Raw genomic sequence first — 26,565 nt, forward strand, 5'->3', positions numbered from 1 at the left:
GCGCCAAAAAAAGTCCAAGACAATTTAGTGACGAAACGCTCAAAGATGTAGGGGAGGTGGAAGCTTTGTTTCTGCGCTCCAAGCTACTGCTGCTTTTATTGTTGACGCTGAGCCGCCAGCGGAGCAATTGCGCAATTGTTCACTCATTTGCGATGCCTCTTTTCCAGCTTTGCTTGCCGTCTCAGATTCAGCCAATGTTGCTGTTTTCGAGAGCAATTTGGCTTTGCCTCTTTTTGTCTTCGGCGCAGCTGCGGCGACCGAGAGCGCCCCGCCCGCTCCTACTCCTCCGCTCCTCTTACCATGCCAGTCACCGACCGAGTGCGAGTGCTATCTGAAGCTGAAGTATTGCTGGTTGCGTTCGTTACCTTCGCTGCTGCCGCTCCGCTGCTGCCGCCTCGACTGCTGCGCCGTCGGCCTCCAAACACATGTATACATAATAATTTTACTTTTTTTCTGCCGTTTTCCAGCTGGCTGCTTTTTTACTTTTAAGCAAAAGTTTTTCATTCACCGTCAGTTGGATTTCGGTTCGCGCAGCGATCTGTCACAGCTTTCAGTAGAGTCGCCGCGCTAGCGAGGAAGCCGAAGTACACAAAGCACCAAAGACACCACCGTTGGAGCAGCAGGATCGTTGGACTACGCCCTGTACCTTCACGCCGACCTACTAGAAGGAGAAAAGTGAGTTCAAATCGCAGCAGTCAAGTGGCAAAAGTGGCCTGAAATGGTAACATTGTAAATAGTTGATATACATACATACGCCCAAAAGCTAAAGTAAAGTACAATCTCACCCAAGACTGCTCTTGCAGCTATTTGAATAAACATTTCTAAGAGACCCCCGGAAGAGTCACTTATTACGGTTTCTGGGGCCATGTCTCGTCATATCGCGTCAAAGTTGTCGACCTACCCCAAAGTAAATCATCGTCTTTGGTAGCGCAAGACTTTGGGAAAGTCCGCACTTAAGTCGCTCAGAGCGCACTCAAGTAGTTTAACACTTTGAAAAGTGCGTGGGCTAGATCAGGAGGAAGTTAGGGTCGGTGGAGGTAAGAGGCCCAAGTAAGGCCCACGACCCTTTAGTCAGAGCTGAAAGCAAGAAGAGTTTCACTTTCAATTGCGACACCCAGGGCCGGCAGGGAAGGGCCAGCAGGCAGAGTTCGGTGACTAACACGTGTAATTAAAAGATGCTGGCACAGAAGACCAAAACAAAAACCATAATTCGAATGCTAAGGCCCGCTGAGCACCTCGGCGACTGGCGGTCTTCACGGCGGTGGTGTCTTCAGAGTTTACGATCTTTGAGATTTCACATTTCATTGCGCAGAGGCTGTGCAGAAAGTACGAATGTGGATAAGTGAACAGCGGACCAAAGTCATGTAAAGTTTCTCAGTTTTGGGTGGGAAATGTTAATCATAAAAGTAAAAGTGAAATTAATACAGCGCCGGAGACAGCAGCGACGTCAGTCGCAGTCGCATTAGCATACAGCGCATGGCGGTGGCAGCGACCACTGCACCATTTTAACAATTGTCGATTACAATGAGCACCGACAGCGAGTCTTCGATTGCCCGGCTTCGGCCTGACTATCAATGTCAGCCTCGGTTTTTTGATCTCCTTACAATGCATGAAGTGTTGCACAGCGCGCCCACCTTGATTGACGCCGAACGTTAATGCTGCCCACTCCATTGTCGGTGCGAAGAGATCTGCCTTCGGCATGGAGTTGTCATAGATTCTGTGCCGGTCAGCGGGCATCTCGGTTGCAGCATCGCAGCATGGGGGCAAGCACCGCCAGTCAGTCGCGGCGCCGATTTGTATGCAAGCGACAGAAGATTCGCCGAAGCGAAGATTCACCGACCATCTATTTTGAATTCCCCGCAAGGGAACCAATGTTGGTTGCATATCAACACCAAGATCTCAAAGCAAATCGCAGTTACATGCTACTTGTGCCCATAACAAGGGCTATGGCCGAAACAAACGCCGCTCACTCATCGCTCTACATCAGTCGTTGCCAGCGCTATCGCCCCACTATCGCGATGATGTAATGCCCAATGACCGAGAGTTGCCGAAAAAGACGCAACTTGATGGCACACCATTCGTCGTGACATTGAAGCGTGCGCATTGCCGCTGCAGCGGCTGCCGGTCAGGGGCCTAAAAAGCGCTGACTCGCGCGAATGTGACGTAAAGGTACGACGTAAAAGTGACGAACGCAACTCAAAGTAGTGTGTCTTAATCGATGCAGTCGATGTAGAAATATACGCCAATTGATCTGGTGTGTGTGCATAACGAAATATATTTTCAGCTACAAAATTATGCTTGAAAAAAAAAAAAAAAAAACAATAAAGTAAGATATTAAATTCTATTGCTTTTCAAAAGTGTACGCAATAGTCAGAAGGAGTATAAGGAACGTACATATGTATGTATATATTCTTAATCAGCTTCGAGAGTTGGTATAACCGTGTGTCTGACTGTTCATCTGATTAACCGGATAAACACCTTGATATCCGGTACTTCAGAGCTACATAATTTGTTGAAAATATTCTTATCGGTTTCTTGCGGATCAAGGTTTATTTTTTAATTGCCTACGCACACGCCTACTAATTAAATATGATATTTAGACTTAAACGGAGCTCAGATTTGAAAATATTATATATACATACTTTTCTGGACTAAAATCTAAAAACAAAAATATAAAAAAATCTAAACAAGAAATTTAACATTTTTACGTATTATATAAAAAAAAATTGTTTCGTTCCTTTTTAATATAATTTTCGAAATATCGACGGCAAACGACACCACACAGTCAGAAGAAAAGGGTAACAATATTCATGACGATCGTTTTTTTTTTTTAACAAAAGTAAATGTTGCGGCAGCTGGAATAAACTTTTCAATACAAACTAAAGTTTTCATATAATTATTCAATTAAATCCAGTGTGTCTATATTCCTAAAATAAAAGTACAACCGCTTAAAATAATGAATGAATTGAAATATTTAGCGTTCAATTATTTTTGGTCGTTCCTTAAATTTTTCTAAATGATTTTGTTTGTGTTATAAATTTTACGCAGCTTATGGTTTCATTGAAATTTAATCACAACATTTAGTTTTACAATACTATTACTGTATTTTTATAGGTATTTGGTATTTATACATTAATAAGAGATTAAATTCTTTTATGTCAAAGTGGGGCGTTAAAAATGTGAAACTTTGAGTTGAAATTTTATTTTTGAAAAGATGTTTAGGTCTTAACCACTGCCACCTTAAAGCTTATGAAGATTTAAATATGCATTAAAAGACTCTTTCAAACTAATGTACATCTAAGAAACCCAAAAGAATATGCTTTACACAATATAGTTCTCTAGACTGGACAATATTATTATTATTACTGGTGGTATAACTCTTTATATATTTATTCAAATTTCGTGGTAAATATTTTGGAAGATATACCACTTTAACGCACCTAGATAAAAATATTTGAAATATTTTAAATTCAGTAAACAATTACAACATTTCTACAGACAAAAAAAAAGTACATATAAGAACAAAAAGTTTGAGTCCGCGAGAGTCTACAGCGAATTTTCCTACGGCCGATTCATGTACTAGTTTTAAAATATAAGAGGATGAAAAACAAGAAAACTTCATATTCTATCGGTGAATTTTCTGAATGAAACGGCCGATGGACATGTCTTGATCGAAGAGTGTGTACTCTTTAATTTTCTCACGTTATTTTGATAGCTATAACTCTATAGAATAGTTTCTATAGACTTAGTCTGCAACAAATATCAGAAACGTGAAATCATTTTTACATTTCTCTGAATTTGGTGTAATGTAATGTATAAACTGATATGATATAATATAATATATATATATATATATATCTGTATCTTTGTTTAATTGGAATACTTTTTTACGCAATTCAGTATTACTTATATAATCACAGGAATTGTGAATCAATGTGTAATATTGTGACTGTTATTACACAAATCAATATTTCATCAGGCTCTTACAGTTCTTGATTCAAGATTTTTTGGTTTTATTGTGCGGTGTTTTTCTTAAATTTATGTTTAACTTAAAGAAAACTAATTTTATTACGTATAACTTCTTAAATCTAGAAATACCTTCTTACATTAAACACAATACAAGCCAGGCTGCTTTTAAGATAAGTTGGCCACAATTTTGTGATTCCTAGGTTTAGCAAAACATTTTTTATCGCAGTGTAAAGCCTCGAACAGCAGAAGCACCATCGGTGCACCGGAAAACGATTCGGACTCCCGATGTGTTCATCGGGTAACAGACGCGACTTGAAGCAGTCGGCCGAGTCGAGTTAAAAGTGAAAGTCTTGCCGGATCGGAGCGGAGTGATTTGGGTCGGCGAGCAGCCTCGTGGTTAGTCACCCAGACCTCCAGTGGTAGTCCCGGTCGAAGTCCCCACAATTTACGCGGCTGTGCCGTGAACTTTGCAGCGAGCATTTACATCAAAATTTGCAATTTACAATTTATTTAATTGTTTCTTATTCCCATTTCGTTGGCCAATTTTCACTCATTAGTGGGCATTGGCTTGTTTTTACTGTGTCCACGCCAGTTGAATAATAACTTTGGCCACACCTAACCTTGAAATGTGGTTTATCATTTGTATCATTTACACATATTTATAATTGGTGGTCATGAGTACATAATGTGGTTTAAAGTGCTGACAGAGAAATGCATATAAACATATACCAAGGCGTTATTGGTGACGTTAAAACACAAAATCACGTTGTCAAATTATCCTCAAATTTACAAAAAAAAAAAGAAAATTAAACGGGACGGAAAAGAAGAATTAAATGAAGACACTGAAGACAATGTTGTTAGCTTCAATTTACACAGTTGTATAATTATTAACTACACACAAAAAAAATCCGGGATATTGTTGCCAAATTTAAGCCCAAGTAGTCATGATTTAGGGCCAAATCCGGATTTGCTTGTTTTCAGGATGAAGACACTTAATTTTTTCAATTCCGAATATTCTTGATTCAATCCCGCTAATCTTAAAAATTGTATTCCCAAAAATTATTGATTTAATCCCGACCATTCTTAGATTTTTTAATCCTAAAAATTCTTGATGTAATTATGGCTGTTCTTAAATATTTTAATGCCAAGAAAAATTTTCTTGTAGTTCTTCCACATGTTTAATCCCAAATACGATTAAATTTTGTTTTGTTGTGCTGCAATTTTCTTAAATAAATATTTTTTACTTTCTTTTGCGATTAATATTATTTTTAATTATTTTAAGTCTTATGTCTACATTAATATTTAACATATTTATGAGTTTTTTATTGTTGCTTTCAAATGTCGTTGCGAACATATATGTATATATACATACATATGTACTTATCTAAGAGTTGACAGGCAACCGTATCCGCATGCCAAGGATGTTAGAATCAGTTGGGAATCATATGAAGACATGTGTGAGATCCCGATACGGGCTTAATTTGACCATTTAACCCGAATCCTAATTGAAAATTTTTAGGCACCACATCGATAAAATCATAATTTATAAGAGCGGAAGTGGGCTTCGTCAAATTTTAAAACAAACGATCTGCGATTACCAATTCGGATCTCAGATCTTTTGTTTCACCCGGACAGACAGACAGACAGGCAGACGGACATGGATAAATCGAGTCTACTGGTGATTTTACAAGTATAATTACAAGTCGAGAATCTGGAATTTGTTTACACACGAATATAATTAATAATTATTATATTATTTTCGAATGGGAGCTTTTATAATACAATCTCTGAGACCTACAGGCTCATGCCCAATTTCAATGCCTTCTTTTGGTTGTTAAACAAATTTTGAGGGTGACTTGAAGGTTAATACCAAAAAGGATCGAGAGATTGTCATGGTTCTGTACACAATAATTCGGTCTTATTCGCAGAAAACACAAACTCAACTAGGCCAAAACTATATTAAAATAAGTCTATTTTCAAAATGCAGTTACTCGTCATGGAGCAGTTTCCAAGGCGCTGCTTGGCGATTTATCGACTTGAAAAATAGGGGTTTTCAAAATATATAAAGTGATGGACATTTTTTTGCTACAATAGAGAAGAAAATTACTGAGATTTAGGAACTTAGTTTAGAAAGAGTGGAATTAAATTTAATTCCTTAAAAACATAACACAACAGACATATAAACAACTTGACAACAGTTATTATAGATAAACGATATAAAAAAAATTTCGCATATAATATACTTTGGGGTTTAGGGGTACAAATTTTAAAGAACAAAGTCACTCAATATTCAAAGTACGCCTAAATATTTACTAATTAATGCCATTTACAAATGCTTAGCCAAATGATCTTTTGCAAGATAATAAGCACCGAAAAATTACAAATTTAATCTGGCTCAACGTCTAGTCGGATTGTCAGGCTGCTCTTAATTAAATATTTGTCAGGCACCTTAAAAGCAGAATATGGTTGCTTCACTGATTCAGTGCAGCATTTATTGCACTTGCGTGTTTATGCAGCAAGCTCAGAAAGCGAAACATCTAATAACAAAAATTTAACTTTCATTTACCGCCTCGGTATGAGGAAATTAATGCTACTTTTTACGGTTGTCGACATTGACGCTATGCCACTGGCATTTCAGCGACACAAAGCGAGTAGTATAGTAAACATGTATATCTACGTATATCCAAAAAAAAAAAAAAAAAACTAATAAGAAACCGCGGTGAATATTCGGAGCTTTGGTATATTGTTTTTGTTACAAATCTCTGCGTTTCCGACTCTAAAATAGCCATATCCGGAATTTGAGATTTTACAACGTAGGCTCTTTTGATGAGGTTCACAAATAGTAATCGTCTTTTACATTCCGCTTAAATCTCTAGTAGCTGGTTAGCTCCAACATATTTATAGTTCGAGACTGCTGACATGATGATGGCAGAAGGAGGAATCTCTGACCATAATTTATATGCATACATACATATATTCTTAAGTATCACCAATTAACTTGAATTTGCAATTTTGCAATTTTTCAATATTATACAGCTAAATCAACGAAATTTGGTGACAACTTCATTTAATGTTATTTAAAATTTGACTTATAACTGAGAGAAAGTTTAAACTAACAATTAAATTATATTATAGAAATGTTAGCTATTAGGAGATGCATTTCTTGCAGTATGCAGGCTAACATCTTTTAAGAACCAAGAAAGTCACCTCAGAAAACCGAGATATTTAATCAAAATCTTTAAGCAGTACTCTTGTCCATCAAAATCAGTTTATATCGTCTTTTGAATTTATATATTTGTTTCCATATATTTCTGAGTGTCATAAATTTGACAATTAATCAAACCAAAAAAGGATCAATTTAATTATTGACGAACTGATATGGAAGTACTAAAACGCCCTACAAAAAGTGCCATATGTCATAATCATGTATTTATATTTATTGAAGTAACGATTACAATGACTTGTTGCAATGAAATGAGCCAGGGGATGATTTCTGATAGGAGTTGGTTTAGTGTGGGAATTTTGAGGGAGTTGCAAATTTTTGCAATGCTGGCGATATGATGAACTGGCAGTATGGCATTCTCGCAGTAGGGACATTCATCAGCTTTGTTTGTGTTAGTCTGAATCTTGTATATCAAATTGCCTGGTTTCGGTTTATTGTTGCTGGAAATCTTCTATATATATAAAAATATACAGCTGTTCGTTAGTCTCGCTAAAACTCGAGAATGGCTGAACGGATTTATCTTATCTTGGTCTTGAATTATTCGTGGAGGTCTAGGGAAGGTTTAAAAGGTGAGAAAAATTCGATTAATTGCCGGGAAAATCCTCAAAACTGTATTTTTCTATTTCCCATACAAACGTTTTCTAAATAAAATGTACAGGCAGACAGCTGAATCAAAGCATATCCTGTCAAACATTCAAAACATATTGAAAGAAGAAATTTAATAGATTCTGTATACCCTGATATCGAGAATTTGCACGAAAGAGACGTCCATTGGCTGTGTTCTCGGGCTATAGTATCACCTAAGAATGATACTGTCAATGAAATAAATAATCTGATTGTTCAAAAAGTCCCCGGCCAAACAAAAACATACAAATCGATCGACACTGTAACGAATATTGAAGATGCAGTCCATTATCCACAGGAATTTTTAAATTCGTTGAACCCTTCTGGACTGCCACCCCATGAATTGACGTTAAAAATCGGAATCCCAATCATGCTTTTAAGAAATTTAAACCCTCCAAGCATGTGTAATGGGAGGAGGCTGCTTATTAAGGAGTTAAAGGACAATTTAATTGTAGCAACTATTATCACTGGCCCAGCAAGTGGTCAACTAGCTCATATACCGAGGATACCGATGATCCCAACTCATCTGTCAATCCCATTTAAACGGCTTCAATTTCCGGTAAAAACATCTTTCGCATTAATATTTAACAAGTCCCAAGGCCAAACCTTCGAATTAGTAGGGATCGATCTGCGAAATAAATGTTTTACTCATGGTCAACTGTATGTTGGTCTATCGCGAGTCGGAGCCCCTGAAAATCAATTTATTTTGCTGCCACAAAATAAAACAACATCAAATATTGTTTACAGAGAAGCTCTAACAAAATAAATGTATTTTCTTTTAGGGTTATGACCTCAATAATTGAAAAAATAAAATAATAATAAAGGATGAATTTGTGTCATATTATTATTATTATTATGAATGTGTTAAAATTGACAAATCTAAATGTAATGTTTAATGCCCGTGCGAAGCCGGGACGGGCCGTGAACAGAACCTTACAGGATCTAAGGAACTCCTCTGCAGTCATGGGCGGGATTACTTTTGTATTTGCGTACGACACTTTGATAGAAGCTGTGAACAGTGGATCTGGTGGAATTTATTTCCTTGATGCTCCCGGAGGAACCGGAAAAACGTTTTTAATTTCATTGCTTTTGGCGAGGATCAGATCGCGAAATGATGTTGCTCTAGCGTTGGCTTCATCTGGAATAGCTGCAACTCTGCTAGAAGGCGGGCGGACTGCACATTCTGCCTTGAAATTACCACTAAACATGCAAATCACAGAAACACCAATTTGCAACATCGCCAAAAATAGCGCAATGGCCAAGATCCTACAGGTATGCAAATTGATTGTTTGGGATGAATGCACAATGGCCCATAAGAGGTCACTGGAGGCACTGGACCGAACGTTGAAAGATCTTCGTGACAACCAAAATATTTTTGGTGGGGCCATGATTCTGTTGTCAGGTGATTTTCGTCAGACTCTTCCAGTTATTCCCCGATCAACTGTTGCTGTTGAACTAAATGCATGCCTAAAATCATCAAATTTGTGGCAGTACGTAAAGACACTCCACTTAACAACTAACATGCGAGTATTTTTGCAACAAGATGAAACTGCATATGTGTTTGCGAAGCAGTTGTTAGACATTGGAAATAATAAAGTTGCAGTGGACACCTCGACCGGATTCATCACATTACCTACAGATTTCTGTCACATCACAGACTCAAAAGTGGAACTTATTCAGCGAGTTTTCCCAGATATAGCGCAAAAGTTCAATAACCATAATTGGCTGGGTGAACGAGCAATATTAGCAGCGAAAAATAAAGATGTCGAGGATCTTAATGCGACCATTCAGAATTTTCTTCCAGGACAGTTGGTTTCCGTCGACACCGTAATGAACCAGGATGACGTAGTCAACTATCCCACTGAGTTTTTAAATTCACTGGAATTGCCTGGATTACCACCTCACAATTTGCAGTTAAAAGTGGGATCAGTTGTCATCATGCTGCGTAACATTAATCAACCTCGACTATGCAATGGAACAAGACTGGCTGTGAAAAGACTGATGAATAACGTCATTGAGGCGACAATCATAAAAGGAAAATACAAAGGAGAGGATGTCTTGATCCCGCGGATACCGATTCCAACGGACTTACCATTCGATTTTAAACGGTTACAATTTCCAGTGCGTCTGGCCTTTGCGATGACCATAAATAAATCGCAAGGACAGTCGTTAGAAGTTTGTGGAATCAACTTGGAGTTTCCCTGTTTCGCGCATGGACAATTATACGTCGCGTGTTCGCGCGTCGGAAAACCGTCTTCTTTGTTTATTTACGCACCACAAAACAAAACAAAAAATATAGTTTATGAGAAAGCTTTAAATTAATTAACAGACTGTATTTTAACAGTGTGTGTCTGTGAATATCAAATTTAAACCTTATAAATAGCCAGTATTTCAGGATGAGGCAGTACGAAGTCTGCCGGGTCAGCTAGTGATTTAATATAATTTGCAGTGCAGTGTTGACAAAATTAAATTATATAATAATAATATCATATCATTTAAATTAAGTAGATAGTTTATAAATCAAAATATGTCCGCTTTTTAGCAAAATATTTTAAGTAAGTCTGTCATACCTACTGTTTTTTGCTACCTAATGTTCAATATAAACTACCAGTACATGCGTAAGTAATGAAAGACATTTAACAAATTATTTTGCATTTTCAGTATCCACAGTCCATTAACCATGGCGATGACCCAATGCTTGGCCTGGTACGCCCTGATCGTTCTCATGACATGTTGTGCCCATTGTCTGCCTGAGTCCGGTGACGACAGGCGACCGAGAGCGACGGGAAAACCCGCTCTGATCCGAACGGAGCTGCGATTCGGGCGCGATCTTGATCCCTCGAAGGTGCGGGTGGTGAACGTCAAGACCAGCAAGGGCGACGACGTGGAGATCCTAGTCGGTAAAAACAGCCGTAAGGCCCGTGCCGAGGAGGCGACCGGCTCCTTCTTTGTCCGCAGCACAGACGTTAAGCGGCCTGTCATTACGTCCAAGAGCAACGGTGGTGGTCGCCAGCTGGTCTTCGAGCACAGCCCGGCTTTGCTTAAGCAGAGCGAACTGGCCCAGCAGATGGAGTTTTACCGGCAGCGCAAGACTGATGCGGAGCAACGCCAGGCGAAGCTCATCCAGCTGCAGCTGTCCAAGGCTCAAAGTAAGGTGGCAGAGTATCAGGCGGTGCAGGGTGGTTCCCGCCGAGGCCGACAGCTCGTTTCGGATGTGTCCTGGCAGCCGACATACACCCAGTTCACGCAGCACCCGCTCAAGAACTTTTCGTTTTCACCTGACTCTCAATGGCAGTTCGGGGATACTTTGCCCGGAGTGCCACGCCGCGCTCAGGGATCTGCTGTTAGCTTCCCGAGCGACATGGAGTACGCAGCCAGCGATGTACACGGGTACTTCACGGCCGACAGAGGGACGCGCGCCTATGCCAGCACTGATAATCAGAACTACCGGCCACAGAATATAATCACCAAGCACAACTACAAGGCCCTGCCGCAGCAGTCCAAGTACGTGACCTACATGCCGCATTCCGTGGTGGTGGCGGCCAGTACGGGGGTGCAGATGCCCACAGTGGTAGACAATCGGCAGTCAGTCCCGTTTGCCGGTTACGGAAGACCCCAGCGCAATCCGATTGGCCAGAGCACGCACAGCGTCGTCGATGGGCCGGCGGTGACGGTAATCGAGGGCGTTCGGGTGCCGGACAGCGCTGAGGACAAAGTGAAGACCTGGCGCAACGCACGCGTTTTAAACAATCAGCTGGTGCCATATCCCGAGGGCTACAGGCCTCCTCGCGTGCAAATGCCCAGCTTCGACAGATAGATGCGGATTGTATTTCCGGGTACTGGGTGCTAAACGTTTAACTGATATATTTATTGATTTGTTGTTGTTAAGCTATTTATAGAAGTTCGCATTAAAGTTGTCAAGGAAAGTGCAGAAGTCTATTTCATAAAATCGTTTACTGTTAACACTCGAAGGTCCGACTTGCGCAGCAATCGGAAGCACGATGCGGCGTCGAAGGTCAGGTAGACGACGTGCATCGGCGTTGTCTGCATGAATCCGTTTTCTGACAGAGTGTAGCGATATGGCTTCAATAGTTCCAGATAAACAAACGCTGCCGGACGCTTCACCTGGATGCTGATGCTAATACTGTTCCGGACGACGTTACCAGTGGTTAGACAGGTCCTGGAGGCAATCTCGTACTAAACAAAGTGATTAGCTTAGCTCTGCGCTGCTTTCACATATCGCACTTACCTCCAGTCCAGGATCTTCAATGCCAATAGCTGCGGCAATGCTGGTGGGAAAGAAGTATGTCCGGGAGATTACCTCTGGCCCACGGCGCAGCTGAAACTCCAGAAAGGCGTTGTATTTTGTGAAGTCCCCCTGAAGAAGTTCGGTGATGGAAATGACCTTGTCGTACTGAACGCCGTTGGGTCGCAGGGTCACTGTCCAGCTGGTGGAATTGCGCGGCAGCAGCTGGGACCAGAGATGGACGTTGGCTGTGACCATTAGACCACGGGTGTTTGGCTTCAGCTGGTCGCAAATCAGTGAGATGTTCAGCGAGTTGGTTGGTCGGTCGTAAAGGGCAACGATAGCGATGGGGGCAAGGAAGTCGCGGGCCCAGTAATGAAGAAGCTGGAAAAGAAGAGAGTGTTTATGATCCAGATATTGGACTAATCTGTTATGGCACTCACCTTCCAGTTACCGTAAACATCAATACCGGACCAGGATGGCGCCACCCAGACGTCATTCAGCTGCCAGTAAAGGGCGCCCATTGTATTGTGCGGGGTGTCCCGAAGACTTCGGTAGAGTTCCGTTTCGGTCTTGGTTGCCATGGCCTGGGCAATCTGGCTAAAATAGATCAGGGCGCTGGCATAGTTCTCGTCTTCTGGCATGGGAAGCGGAAGGTGTCTCTCGACCAGAGTAATCACAGGAATGTTCCCCAGTGGATGGTGTTGCCGGTGGTTTATGACATCAAGGATGTCGTCGTTGTCGCTCTTGCTCCGCTGCCAGGCATAGGCCCCGGGAAAGCTCTGAAAGCCGTATTCGCTAACAAACCGAGGGCGCGGGTAAATCTCCGGATTCCAAGCATCTTTTAAGTAGTCGTAGAAGTGTACTGAGGAAAAGCAACACTTTAGTAATAAAACGTTTTTTTTTGTGCTGTAAATTACCATCGCCGTTATGGTTGTCCTGTGGGTTCTGAGAAATGTAGTTATCCTGCTCACTCGCCTTTCCGTTGGACGGGGATGAAACCAGTGGCTGGGGCCGAGAGCCATGTGAGACAATTTTCAGTTCGTGAATGACATTGGCCAGGTAAAGCTCTCGGTACTCGCTCTCGAATCGTTCTCGATCACTAAACGTTCCATACCAATTCTGCACCAATGCGGCTTCGTTCTCGTTGTTGGTCACGAAAATGGCAACGCTGGGGTGATGCGACAAACGCTTGGCGTTCTGACGAACTTCTTCACGCACTGAGGACAGGAAGTCGTCACTCACTGGGTACATGGCGCAGGCAAACATCATATCCTGCCAGATAAGGATGCCGAGGGAGTCGGCGAGCTGGTAGAAGTAGTCCGACTCGTAGACCCCTCCTCCCCACACTCTTAGCATGTTCATATTCGCCTGCTTGGCCGATCTTAGTAAGTGACCAACTTTAAGAAAACAAAAATGTACATCAATGAATAAAGGTTAGTAAGTGGTTTGCTTAAGATAATGATTAGCCGAAATCATGTTTAAATAGTACGCAATCTTTCGAAACACAATTTTACAATAGTTACCATAGATTATACTTGCTTGTGCTCCGTCATTTTATGAAATACGGGTTAGCAGTCAAGAGTATTGGTTTTGAATTATTATAACAAACCAGGTACAGTCTCAAAATAAAACAAGAACAAACGGCCAGGATAATATCAACTAATTTTAGGAAATCAAATGAAAAACAAGAAAGGAAGCTAACTTCGGCACGCCGAAGTTTATATATCCTTGCAGATAGAACTTCTATGAATAGGAATCCATACAATATAAATTATATATATTTGTGTTAAAAAACAATGAAGTAATACCTGCTTTCATTTCATTCACCTATACATATTATATTTGCAGTTTTACATTCACAGATTTGTATTTTTCCTCTACATCAAACGATCGTTTGTATGGCACCTATATGATATAGTCGTCCGATTTTTATGGAATTTGCCACAAAATTGAAGACTTATATAAAATGGCTATACCTCAAATTTGATGAAAATCAGCTGAAAACTAAAAAAGTTATAAATTTAATTGTATTAATTTCTCGATCGTTCTAATGGGAGCTATATGATATAGTAGTCCGATTTTCATAAAATTTTACACAAAATTGTAGAATAATATGAAATGGCTATATTTCAAATTTGATTAAATTCTGTTGAAAACTAAAAATGTTATCGCCACCGCGATTGTCAGTCTTCCGACAACAGCCAACGCCATTCTCATTCCTCTCAAATTTCTCGATCGTTCCTATGGGAGCTATATGATATATTAGTCCGATTTTCATAAAATTTTACACAAAATTGTAGAATAATATGAAACGGCTTTATCTCAAATTTTATGAAAATCTGTTGAAAACTGAAAATGTTATACTTATTAATTGAATTAATTTCTCGATCGTTCCTATGGGAGCTATATGATATAGTCGTCCGATTTTCATAAAATTTTACACAAAATTGTAGAATAATATGAAATGGCTTTATCTCAAATTTGATCAAATTCTGTTGAAAACTAAAAATTTTTTAATTTTTTTTGTAAAACTTTTCCGATCATTCCTATGACAGCTATATGATATAGTCGTCCGATCCGGCCCGTTCCGACATATATACGAGTGAGAGTATATAGAAGACTAACTGCAAAGTTTCATTCAGATAGCTTCAAAACTGAGAGACTAGTTTGCGTAGAAACGGACAGACGGACAGACGGACATGGCTAGATCGACTCGGCTGTTGATCCTGATGAAGAATATATATACTTTATATAGTCGGAGGTGCCTCCTTCACTGCGTTGCAAACTTCTGACTGAAATTATAATACCCTGCAAGGGTATAATAATATAAGAATAAATACTTTTCAATTTCTTAGCCTATTTAAATACATTACAACTAAATACCTTGGCTTATAACATAAATAACATCGCATATACAAATGTATATAGATTTACATACAGGGGACTTGGTCACTGAGGGTAGATATCCTAAGAAACCTTTAGACCAAAAATTACAAAAGAATGGGTAGTTAAAGGTAATTTAATTTTTGATACGAAAATTCCGAAAAGTGCAATTTAAAAGCATAGCTTTTAACAATTAATGCCTTATTAAAATATTTATTTATTTTATTTATTTATTTATTTATTTATTTATTTATACAGTATCAAAATTCCTTTTTTAAATTGTTGCTTTAATGCTGTACCCCATCTGTAGTTTTAGTTTATAACTTTAAGCAAACGGCAAGGAAGTGAATAAAAAAAAAGAAGTAAGGAAGCTTACTTCGGCAGGCTGAATCGATCATTAATATATAATACAATAATTAGCAATAATAGGGTCACCTTTACATTTATATTGACAGGTTAATAGTTCAAGTTTATCACATTCACAGTTTGTTTTCATATATATTTAACGATAGTTTCTATTGCAGCTGTATGATTTAGTTTCCCAATTTTAGAATTATACAAATCATCTAAGTCTCAAATTTGATGAAAAAATATTGAAATCATAAAAAAAAGTAATTGCGTTGCTCAACAATGCTTGAGTAAATAAATACCCATATTTTTGTGACTGACACACATGACATTTTTTTCATTCCCTAGATAACAATTTGGATGCGTATCGATAGCAAAAACTATGTTTTCAGAAAAACGCAAAAGAAAGAAATAATTCGGGAATAGACTAGAGCTTGAGCGCTCACTTTTAATTGATATAACATCGGAAATAATTGAGAGAAGGTTTAGAACCTAAAACATTATTAGCTTGGGACTTACTTTGCTCATTTGTTTGTAATTCAGGCAGAATGTCGGATGGTATGTAATTGCTTCCCTTCATAAAAATCTCAACTTCGTTGACACGGAAGAGGAATGTGTTTCCAATGCCGTCTGGAGCGGGCACCTCAACCAATTCGAGGGTTCGGAAACCGACGCCGACCGACTTGTGAGACTTGGTCTTCGATCGGATCTCGGGTCCATCAGCGTCCAGCCAGGTCTTGAGTGTGAAATGAAGCGGATAAAGTTTCTGCTCGCCGTAGCCATTGGGCCACCAGGTCACGACTTTCTCCTGCGAAGCAATAGTAGCACTTAAAACACACGTACACCCATCAGCGTTCAATTAGTAGCCGGTACTCACAATGGGCACAGCTTGATCAAACTCAATTACCGGCGCCAAGTAGCTAATGGATTTCGATACATGTGTCTCCACCACCACCGGACGCTCCAATAGCTCGCTGCAACTCGTAATGCCCCTTAGTAAGCTAGCTGCTCCAACGGGATCAAGGTCACTTACACTGCATATAGAATTAGCCTTCCATAGAAGTTCTGCTTGCCAACCGCATCTATGTAGCAGCGAATCTGCATGTTCCAGTGCGTGTCATTGCGACTGACGGCCACGTCAACGTCGCGGATGACGGCCACCTCATAGATCTCTAGCTCCACATTCTTCCAGATCCCAGCGGAGGGGACAGCGGGACCCCAGTCCCAGGAGAAGCTCGCCTGCATTTTTCGCAACATATTCATGTGACACTCACCGTGGTATCGCTGGTTGGGGCATTCCGGTGGCACGATCTTGCCATCCTTTTCCAGAGCTTTGGCCCTCGCCAGGGCCGCCGATATAGGGGACAGGATCTCCACCTCCAGTAAGTTTTCTTTTTGTAGGAGACTGCTGACGTCATAGGAGTACCGGACGAACATGTTGTCAGTGCGGCCCAGGAGGTGATGATTCAAACGGATCTCCGACACTGTGTCAATGCCATGAAAAGTCAGATTGATATGTCCTCGTTTGTAGTGATGGACGTCAACTTTAGTGGGATAAATTCAAAATAAAAAGAAACCAAATTAAGGAAGGCCTGTGCGTGAACATACCACCTTAGAGGCTTTTGGACCTAGTTCTAGCTTACCAAAAATAATCAAAAGTTCTTGGAGTTGAAAGTACAATCATTACTTCTATATTACTTCATCAAGAGGTGCATAACTCTGAATTTATTGATCAAATTTACTTTTGTATGTTTAACAACATTACTTCTAAATTTTTCAATTCATCATTCAATTCAATCAATTCAGGTTATTTGTTAATTATAATTATAAATTTATATATATACAATATATAAATACAATGTATAAAATATAATATGTATAAAAATAGTATGTATAAAAAAGACAACTGGATTATATATTTATATATTATGTTATGTTATGTTACTATGTTAATTTACTTCCTTTTACATTAATATTAATAAAAACTATAAAAAACATATGTATATGTGGTGTCTGGTCACTGCACAGCAAAAGCGAATCTAATCGGTTCTTGTCAAAGGGAATTTAAGACTTTAAGTCTTATTAAAACCGTAAAAAGTTAATTTAAAAAAAATTTTCTTATATATGTATAGTACATACATATATGTATATAAGTACTACAAGTTTCACCTTGGACTTTGTGGGGATTGAATCCGTTCCGATTCTGCATAAGCAGAGGGCACCTCAGTATGCCCGAAACTTTGACTAATAGTGCTTTAGGTAGGCAGCCTGATTCAATCATATTATTATACCCTTGCAGGGTATTAAAATTTCACTCAGAAGTTTGCAACGCAGTGAAGGAGGCACCTGCGACCACATAAAGTATATATATGCTTGATCAACCGTCGATCCGTCTGTCCGTTTCTACGCAAACTAGTCTCTCAGTTTTAAAGCTATCTGCATGAAACTGTGTAGTTAGTCTTCTATACACTCTCACTCGTATATATGTCGGAACAGGCCGGATCGGACGAGTATATCATATAGCTGACATAGGAATGATCGGAAATTTTTTACAAAAAAATTCATTCAGTTGTCAACAGAATGTGATCAAATTTAAGATATAGCCATTTTATGTTACTTTACAATTTTGTGTAAAATTTTATGAAAATCAGACTACTATGTCATTTAGCTCCCATAGAAATCGAAATGAATTTGGGATAGGCCATAAAATTAAAATACAAATTTAAAAATGATATAAATCATATAAGCAATTGAACACTCTTTTTCAGCTGTGTTGTGTAGTGGCTTGTTCTGGCATGCTTCGACTCATATACTAATATAGAATAGTATATATGTAACTATATAAGATAATTTATTTGTAATCTATAATATAAATGTACTTAGAATTAAATGGCTTAGAAATGTTTTGGAACTTATTGCTTATATACTTTACTCTTTTCTGCCAAAAACGTCTTGAACAATTGTTTTTTAAAAATTGGATTTATTTATTAACTAGAAAGTTGGGGCATGGGGCTAAATTGAATTGAATTAATTGGGTTTAACTTACACTGAAAACGATTCGAGTAGGTCCAATTGTCATAGGCCAGCCAACGCAAGCCAACGTCATTATATGAGTGTAAAACTTGCGGTCCAAAGGCGCTGTATATACCGGAGGGAAGAGTTTGGTCGTCTATGCTTAATGCTGTGAAGAAAAATAATGAATTAAACAATCCTCTGTCTTCCGCCACAAAAATAGCTCCGATCCGATAGCCCTTTATATTAAGTAAACAAACCGAAAGTTAAAAGTGCTGAAATTGCTGATTGTATTTGTTACTAATCGCATATAATTGAATTTATGGCTTACGGGCTATATTAGTGCGCCCAGTTAACGTGATTAGACAACCAATTTTTTGGCAATTATGCTCACCAAAAGCGTTGCGCTAGGAGCTCAGGAGTTGTTTGTAGTCATTCGTTTACTCACAGCCATTTTGATTAGTTATCATCCAATTGTTTCCCAGCTCTATAACTTCCACGGCGTCACCTAGGACGCAGCAAGCAAGAGATCCGTACAGAAGTCCAACCAGGAGGGAGCCTCCTCCGAGGACTCTGCAGTTTTTTCGAGCCTTCATATGGGTATTAGCGGTCAATCAAAATCACTGGAGCTATTTTAAAGTTGACGGTGGGTCCGTCCCCCACTCAATACACAGTTTCAGACGCCTAAATATATATAAATATATAATCGGACCACTGTCGCACTAAGCGAAGAGTTGCTCCAACGAATAACCAGCGGCAAACGCGACGCGACGATCACTGATGGGGATTGTTTGCGGCGTCCCACACCAAGTGAGAGTGGGAGAGTGCGAGAGAGGCAGAGCAGAGTGAGAGCTGGAATGAAACACGATAATAAAGCACATTTCAGTGTCATGCTATTCTCAGTGCATCAGCTGTTTGTTACCTTAGGGATTGGCTCGACTTCGGCATACCTAAAGAGTCGGAGAGACATTTTAAATAACTAAAAGAAGTAATTGTACAGGTACTAACGTCGAGGTTATGAACTTATTTTCAGTCCAAAATCGGGTTTTTACATACAATTTTTATTTTATTTCTTTAAGGTGACTGTGAAGATTTCATATAACTCCTGTAAATATTTTCGAAAATGAAATTGTGATATTATATGGTGCTTTACGCCGAATTAAGTTTAGGTATGAAACTCTGGGAGTGATCTGTAATTTTAAACGTTAAAAAGATTAGTGTTTTTAAATATGAATATTAGTTTTTATCTCTCCTGTAAGCCTCTCTCAATGTAAGCCTCCTATTTTATGCTTCTGCTACGAGTATTTTCAGCAAATTGTTGCTGACGTGGTGATTAGCACTGTATAATACTTTTTTAATCAAAATTGGCATGTTTCCTTAGCTGAAAAAACTGAAAATACTGAAAATAATTAAAAATGGGAAATGTATTCTTATTTTCAGTTTACCCGATAATTTATCAGATTTCCCCACAAATGACAGAACAACCATGTTTTTGTTCTAGCTGTTTTTTATATTGAATATATAACTAGGAATCTGAAACATATCCGTGTAAAAATGTTGTTTAAGATTACACAAATAAAAGTCAATTGCCATCTAAATACAGTTTCACAATATTAATTATTTTGTAATAAATATTGGTTGATAGTTTGAACCTTAATGTTAGCGCTATCTAGCGTAAGGCATTCCGAGTCGTCCTCGAAGACCAAGTAGATCGTTTTCCTTGGTGCTGTCTGAGTAAAGCCATTTAAGGAGAACGTATGGCGTTTCATGATGTATTCCGGATGGATCAATTCAAGATAAACCAGTAAGGCCGGAAACCGCACTGTAATAAGCAAACTGAAACTGTTGCTATACGGCGGCTGTGTATTGCTGCATTCTTGACCTGCGACTTGCACCTGTTTAAAAAAAATACGCCATTAATAGGTTTCTGATAGGAGAAGGAAAAAGAAAAGAACCACTTACTGTAAGTTCTGGGTCCTTTATTCCACTGATATTTTTCATAGGGACTGGATAGTAATAATTTCGAGCCACAGGCTCCCCATCTTTATCCTCTAAAACTATTTCTAAGAATATTTCTTCTTTGGAATGGTTTTCGATTAGCAACAGTTCCAAAGGTATGGGGCGCACTTCAAGCTGATTAGATCCCTGGGGATTATTAATAATATTGCCATGAAGTCATAGGCTTTAGGGATTCCCTGTCCTTACCAAACCAAAGGCACGTGCGATTGTCTTCTTAGCAATGAGATCAGTCCAAAGGTAGGTGTTTACTAGCACATAATAAAACTGGGAGTCTAAATGGTCCGCATAATCCTCCCGAGTGAGCGTGATGTTAAGATTATTTGAGCTAGCGTCATACAAGGCAATAACGCTTTTTGAGGCCAGGAATTCCTTGGCCCAGTAGTAAATCAATTTAAAGTTTCCGTAGAAGTCAATGCACGACCATGTGGGAGCCACCCAAACGTCGTTTAGCTGCCAGATTAGGGCGCCCATTGTCTGGTTTCCAGTGCGTAGACTACGAAACAGTTCGACCGCTGTCTTCGTCGCCATGGCCTGTGCCACCTGGCTGAAATATATGAACTTTTCAATGTTCTCGTCCCAGTGCTGGGGAGTGAACGGAAGTTGATACGAGATTTGCTGAAGCATCGGAATGAATCCCTTTACGTCATGCTGCCGGCTTCGGATGAGGGAAGCAATATCCTCGCTATTGACATTTGAGCCATTTCCCAGCGCACGCTGCCATGTCGAGAGCATTGGAAGACTTGCGTAACCGAACTCAGAAACAAATCGAGCGTGCGGATATGTTTCGGGACTAAAAGCATCCTTGTCGTCTACCCAGAAATGCACTGCAATATAAGAATTGTATTTGGTTAATATTCAAGTCGATTTAAAACACGAAAGCATCAGAAAGCAGTGCCCACAAACGAAACTTAAAATTAAATATATATATAATACTGGTAATTTGTAATTTGTATATTGTATAAAATAATTATAAGTGATTATTACAAGAATACAAAATTTATAAAGAAACTACCCTGACTCCTTTAAATTATCGAGGGAAGGGAAGTGATTTCTTAGATTTAATGTAACCGTCTATTTATTTACCAATTTAAATTTTAAGAAGAGCTTTGAACATATTGATGCTTATACAAAGCTTAGTAAAGTTAGTTCATCTCACCAAAAAAATTAAAATACTTCACCTTATATTTATACCCTTCAAGGGTATTATAATTTCAGTCAGAAGTTTGCAACGCAGTGAAGGAGGCACCTCCGACTATATAAAGTATATATATTCTTGATCAGGATCAACAGCCGAGTCGATCTAGCCATGTCCGTCTGTCCGTTTCTTTCAGTTTTGAAGCTATCTGAATGAAACTTTGTAGTTAGTCTTCTTTATACTCTCACTCGTATATATGACGGAACGGGCCGGATCGGACGACTATATCATATAGCTGCCATAGGAATGATCGGAAAATTTTTACAAAATAAATTATAACATTTTCATTTCACTGCGTTGCAAACTTCTGACTGAAATTATAATACCCTGCAAGGGTATAAATATGATGATGTGAAATCCTAGTATACTCCAAATAAAATCGGATTTACTATTTATTTCGCAAAGTATTCCCCTTTTTTTCCATTCACAAGAATCTTACTAAGTGAACACCGAATAATTTTACGAATTGCACATATCTTGCATTTTTTGTATAATCGGACCCACAGGGTAAAACAGTAAAACAGCTTCGTGGTAGACTATACTTCTTTGCGTACTTTGTCTTACTTTTTCTTAACATGTACTAGGTATTTTGGTTAATTTTTACACATATGTCGCTCTTATAATATTAAATCAGTTCTCGCCCCCATCCCATATATGTATGTACACACGTATGTATATATGTATACCTGAGTAAATTAGAACATTTTGAGGTACACCACCATAAATATTCTAAGCAGACTTACCATCGCCATAATTTGGATCTTGAGGATTTTTAGTCATTTCATCACTTGATTGTGCGACCCCTATCGAGGGTGTTGAAATCATTGGACCAGGACGAGGACTGAAATCACCACGAGATATGACACTCAGTTCTCCTATTATGGTTTCAAATAGAGCATTATAATCACTCTCAACGCGGTTGGCGTCTTCCCCAAAATCTGATTTGTTTGTTACAAGGTAAAGCTCGATCTCGTTATTAGCTACGATTAATGCAAGGCTTGGGTGATATGAAAGGCGCTGAGCGTTTTGAGCCGTTTCTAGACGGACGGAGGCCACGAAGTCTTTTGCCAAGGGATATGCTGCACGGGAAAACGCCATGTCCTGCCACACGAGAAGTCCGTAGAAATCAGCCAAGTTGTAGAAGTTTTCCGACTCGTAGAGACCTCCGCCCCAAACACGAATCATGTTCATGTTGGCCTTGTGTGCGGCTTTCAGCAAATATTCGACTAAAGCAAGGAATTGTTTCACAAATGGATTTGTTATTCACATTCGCCTTTACCTGACTCCGTCTCAGCTGACAACTCCGGAAGTGTATGAACAGGTACGTAATTCACGCCTTTCATGAAGATCGGATGTCCGTTCACTCGGAAAAGAAATGTCCTGCCGTTCTCTAATTGCACGTGAATTAGAAAAACAAAACAATTAAAACAAATAAGTAGCCATAAAGCGACCAACGTGAAAGGTAGATATCTTCGTACCGCAGAAGTTTGTATAAATAATAATAACAAAGTCGATAGAGTCAACAAGATAATAGCGTTTCCAATTTTATACAACCTGTTAAATTGTTAATAATATTTACAATTATGGTGATACTCTGAAATATTATGTTATCGAAAACATACAAAGAATTGTGTCGAGTATTCTACTGTTATCTTCAAACTTAAGTTATTCATATTAAGTCACTTACGATCTTCGTTCTCTACCAGCTCTAGGATGCGAAACCCAACCTTTAATATCTTTTGTGACTCTGTGCGGGCGCTTAGGTCGTGGCCAGCTTCGCTAGTATAGCATTTTACTTTGAAAAGTATTGGGTAGAGCATTTGCTTGCCGTAGCCGTTGGGCCACCACATAGTTACTCGGTCCTAGGGAAAGTGAGTATTAGCCGAATTTTCGACAAGCTTTTAATATTTTTACTTTGGGTATCGATATTTTGAACTCTAGTACGGGAGACGCGAACGAAACAATTTGTTTTTCCAGAACAAATGGTTTATCTAAGAGATCACTAGGATAAATAAAGTAAATCGTTTAGTCACATCATTCTTCAAATATTCTGCATTTCAATATAAATACCTGGCATAAACCTTAAGGTCGACATAAAAATCCTCGGTTGCCGGAGTACTGAGAAAGGCGCGACAATCCAACGTCCAGTAAGTTTCGTTCCTCTTGATGGCCACGTCTACGTCACGCAGCACAGCCACTGTATAGTACTCGACTGCAACAGGCTTCCATATACCCGAGGAAAGCGCTACAGGATTCCACTCGCCACCGAAGCTCATTTGCATTTTCCGCAGATAATTCCGATGGCATTCGACGTCTCCACGTGCCCTTGGGCAGCTGGGAGGTCCCGTAAAAACTCCCTCGTTTTGCAACTCTCGAAAGCGCCGACTTGCCTCCTGTAAGGGCGAGAGAATCTCAACGTCCAAAATGTTTTGATTGGGGCTAGGTAGGAGCAGGTGGCCTATGGCGAACGAGTAGCGGACGAACATGTTGTCAGTCTCGCCAAGTTCTTGCCCGTTCACGCGTACTCTGGATACGGTGTCGATTCCGTGGAGCGTCAGGTTCACCATTTCGTGACCCATTTCGGCGCCTAGATATTGGGGTCAGTAATATCATTTAAAGTGGTTCGGAGAAGTTTCTACCCACTGTCAAATTTTGTGCTGAATATCCACGATTGGTTGGCTATCCAGCGAAGAGCTGCATCATTTCCGGGATCCAGTAAGTCTCCATAGGTATCTTTAAGCGCAGTGTATACTCCAGTCGGCATACGGGATACGCTAGTTTCCAGTGCTGATCGTATTTTACGAGGTAATAGAGAGAAGATAATCGTGTGGGAGTAATAGGCACATAAATAGGTTCCAAATCAGAACGTATACGTATATAGCCAATTAATTAGACCAAATACAAGCGTTATCAAAAAGCCGACATAGACCAAGATTTCCTTATCTTATCTCGACTCTTCTATGTATATATTTTGGATGACGCTTCTCTGGTAGCAAAGATGAATCAACAAAACAAATTGGAAACTCCCATTTTAAATTTTGAAAGGACACTTACAGGAGTTTTCATTTCTCAACGTCCATTTAGTTAACTCTTGAATAAGAATCGATTTCGCATCGTGATGATGAATGGTGATATAGAAAACACCAAGCAGGCAGATCAATCTGAACGTATTTATTGCCATGCTGAGTGATTGGCAGTTAACATTTTGTACGCATTTATTTGTAATAATTCAATTGAAATCTTATCAACAGGAGTGAGGCTTTTTGACTTCTCGCAGTCAGTCAGTACACGTTACCACTTCGGAATAATTTTGATTACTGAAAATAATGTTTTGCTTTGAGCGGCATATCGGCTAGGTGTGGTGAAATTGTTCGATAGAGACTTTCAATGGCTAACTTCCAATCGATTACTAAAAACAACGTCAAGTTCTAATTGTTGCCTAATTTTATTTGGTCAATAGGGGGAATATGTCTTACTGATGGAGCAGAATTAGGACTATTATCTTTATTAGGCTCATGTCTATCTGTGCGACCATCCGTTTGTCTTTCTGTTTGTCTACTTGAAAAAGTTTTGCTCGATTACGTTCGGAGTTTGTGCCATTCAAGGTCCAAAATGCCATTTATTTTTGTCCTTTGATCTGGAATATACCCTTTAAATTTACATTGAATGCCTATGAATTGCTCCAGTTCGGTCAAATTACAGAAGAAGGAAAGCTATAGCGCCTGTTGTACCGCCTGTTGTGCCGAATTTAATTTGTCTATTTATCCAAATATTTGTGAAAAACTTAATTGTTAATATCACATAAATAGAACAAAATTATGACTTCAACGTTTTTCAAAATATTTGATTGTAGAATTTTGATATTAATTTTATGAACTCGATTTACTCCATGGAGTGGGGGACTGACAATTGGTTGAAGCTGCACCGCAGATGCACTTTCAATATCTGATTGGCATAAAGTGTAATTTTTATACAAAAAAGTTTTTCCGACAATAACAAGGTAGTAGAGATACAATCGAGCTCGATTTTTCAGCTTTTTTTAGTTACTACCGTCAACTGGAATACCTTAGTTTTGTTTGCTATTATAAGCTATTTTATACATTAACATTAGCTTGCAAAGCAAAAGTCTTATCAAATGAGAACATTCAAATATAATAATTATTTAAAGCTATAATACAAAATCACTTAAAGATTGACGAACTTTGCCCCACCGGCCCCATCAATCTTCTTTTAAAAAGTTGTAGGATGCAGAAAGATCTATGTCGGGAGCAGAAGCAGCAGATTTAATATTAGCATGTTTTAAATCATTATTTGTAAACAAGCGATCAGCTGCGGCGGAAGCTTTCCACCTCATAAGCCGGCATGAAAGCTCTTCCGCCGCAGCTCTTCTGTTTGGTTTATCTCATGATACAATTATACAAGGTAGTCTCGTCGGCTGCCTAACCGTTCGGCTTTTTGTCAGTGCGTTTTCGTTTGTCAAAGGAATGGGTTGTATGCGGACGATTTTTTTTTTTACTATTAACCCTTGTGTGAGATGTCGTTCTGCAATTTCTGTCGAAAGCACGGATGGAGTAAAATTGATAAAAGTGGACATTGTGGGAGGAAATTAAGGAGCTGGAAATTGTTTTTTTTTTAGATATAGTTTCTGATTATTTTAGTACTACAAAAACGTTAAGGAGAAACTATTAATAGGTGCTATGAATATAAGCATTAATTTAGATATAAAAAAATTTTACTTTAAGATTCGCATATATTTTAAAATTAAGAATTTAAACAAAAAAATAGGTATACAAAAACAAAAATTAATTAATTAATTAATTTCAAATTCAAAACTATTAAAAATTAAACAATAAAACAGTTCAACTCCTTTTACTATATATGAACAATTTAACCCCCATGGACTATCTAAGGGTTAAACTAAAAGCTCTTTTGTCGTTTCACTCGCACTTACTTCGCAGACTCCTCTCACTCGCACTTGTTGTGAGTAATGAATAGGGGAGTGCTTTTGCCGACGAGACTACCTTGTATAATTCTATCATGGTT

At 38.9% G+C, this 26,565-nt stretch overlaps 3 protein-coding genes across 4 annotated transcripts; 1 reads left to right on the forward strand and 2 right to left on the reverse strand.

Annotated features, from left to right (window-relative positions):
- The first annotated feature begins 183 nt into the window (after nucleotides 1–183).
- LOC110187806 (uncharacterized) lies at nucleotides 184–11,742 on the forward strand. Of its 2 annotated transcripts, none has more exons than XM_020957281.2 (2): nucleotides 184–675; nucleotides 10,478–11,742. In XM_020957281.2, exon 2 carries the CDS (start codon nucleotides 10,497–10,499, stop codon nucleotides 11,631–11,633), a length of 1,137 nt encoding a protein of 378 aa, XP_020812940.2. In that variant the 5' UTR covers nucleotides 184–675; nucleotides 10,478–10,496; the 3' UTR covers nucleotides 11,634–11,742. The 2 variants fall into 2 exon arrangements, with proteins under 2 accessions (XP_020812940.2, XP_020812941.2); XM_020957282.2 differs by lacking the exon at nucleotides 184–675 and adding an exon at nucleotides 4,246–4,365.
- beta-Man (beta-mannosidase) lies at nucleotides 11,646–19,167 on the reverse strand. Its single transcript, XM_020957280.2, has 9 exons — nucleotides 18,757–19,167; nucleotides 18,343–18,477; nucleotides 16,330–16,840; nucleotides 16,174–16,270; nucleotides 15,816–16,104; nucleotides 12,983–13,462; nucleotides 12,506–12,927; nucleotides 12,066–12,446; nucleotides 11,646–12,013 (listed from the first exon to the last, which is right to left on the reverse strand). The coding sequence occupies exons 1-9, from the start codon at nucleotides 18,902–18,904 to the stop codon at nucleotides 11,753–11,755; spliced, it is 2,724 nt and encodes a 907-aa protein (XP_020812939.1). The 5' UTR covers nucleotides 18,905–19,167; the 3' UTR covers nucleotides 11,646–11,752.
- Nucleotides 19,168–19,797: 630 nt separating this feature from the next.
- Nucleotides 19,798–24,841, reverse strand: LOC110187735 (beta-mannosidase-like). Its single transcript, XM_020957191.2, has 10 exons — nucleotides 24,577–24,841; nucleotides 24,166–24,309; nucleotides 23,593–24,109; nucleotides 23,437–23,524; nucleotides 23,210–23,384; nucleotides 22,802–22,912; nucleotides 22,266–22,748; nucleotides 20,514–21,151; nucleotides 20,271–20,453; nucleotides 19,798–20,203 (listed from the first exon to the last, which is right to left on the reverse strand). Exons 1-10 carry the CDS (start codon nucleotides 24,701–24,703, stop codon nucleotides 19,922–19,924), a joined length of 2,748 nt encoding a protein of 915 aa, XP_020812850.2. The 5' UTR covers nucleotides 24,704–24,841; the 3' UTR covers nucleotides 19,798–19,921.
- Nucleotides 24,842–26,565: the final 1,724 nt, after the last annotated feature.

Source organism: Drosophila serrata, unplaced genomic scaffold (genome assembly GCF_035046125.1).
Source record: "Drosophila serrata isolate PLE 108 unplaced genomic scaffold, ASM3504612v1 contig_228, whole genome shotgun sequence".
NCBI classification, from domain to species: Eukaryota; Metazoa; Arthropoda; class Insecta; order Diptera; family Drosophilidae; genus Drosophila; species Drosophila serrata.

What these genes read in the sequence shown, in the direction of transcription:
- LOC110187806 (XM_020957281.2), top strand. Translation starts at nt 10,497, where the DNA reads ATGGCGATGACCCAATGCTTGGCCTGGTACGCCCTGATCGTTCTCATG.
- beta-Man (XM_020957280.2), bottom strand. Translation starts at nt 18,904, where the DNA reads ATGAAGGCTCGAAAAAACTGCAGAGTCCTCGGAGGAGGCTCCCTCCTG. An exon ending in GATAACTAATCAAAATGGCT is followed by an intron (nt 18,478 to 18,756) that starts GTGAGTAAACGA and finishes TTTTCTTCACAG; the next exon opens with CATTAAGCATAGACGACCAA. An exon ending in AGGCTAATTCTATATGCAGT is followed by an intron (nt 16,271 to 16,329) that starts GTAAGTGACCTT and finishes TACGAGTTGCAG; the next exon opens with CGAGCTATTGGAGCGTCCGG.
- LOC110187735 (XM_020957191.2), bottom strand. Translation starts at nt 24,703, where the DNA reads ATGGCAATAAATACGTTCAGATTGATCTGCCTGCTTGGTGTTTTCTAT. An exon ending in ATTCAGCACAAAATTTGACA is followed by an intron (nt 24,110 to 24,165) that starts GTGGGTAGAAAC and finishes CCCAATATCTAG; the next exon opens with GCGCCGAAATGGGTCACGAA. An exon ending in TCAAAATATCGATACCCAAA is followed by an intron (nt 23,385 to 23,436) that starts GTAAAAATATTA and finishes CACTTTCCCTAG; the next exon opens with GACCGAGTAACTATGTGGTG.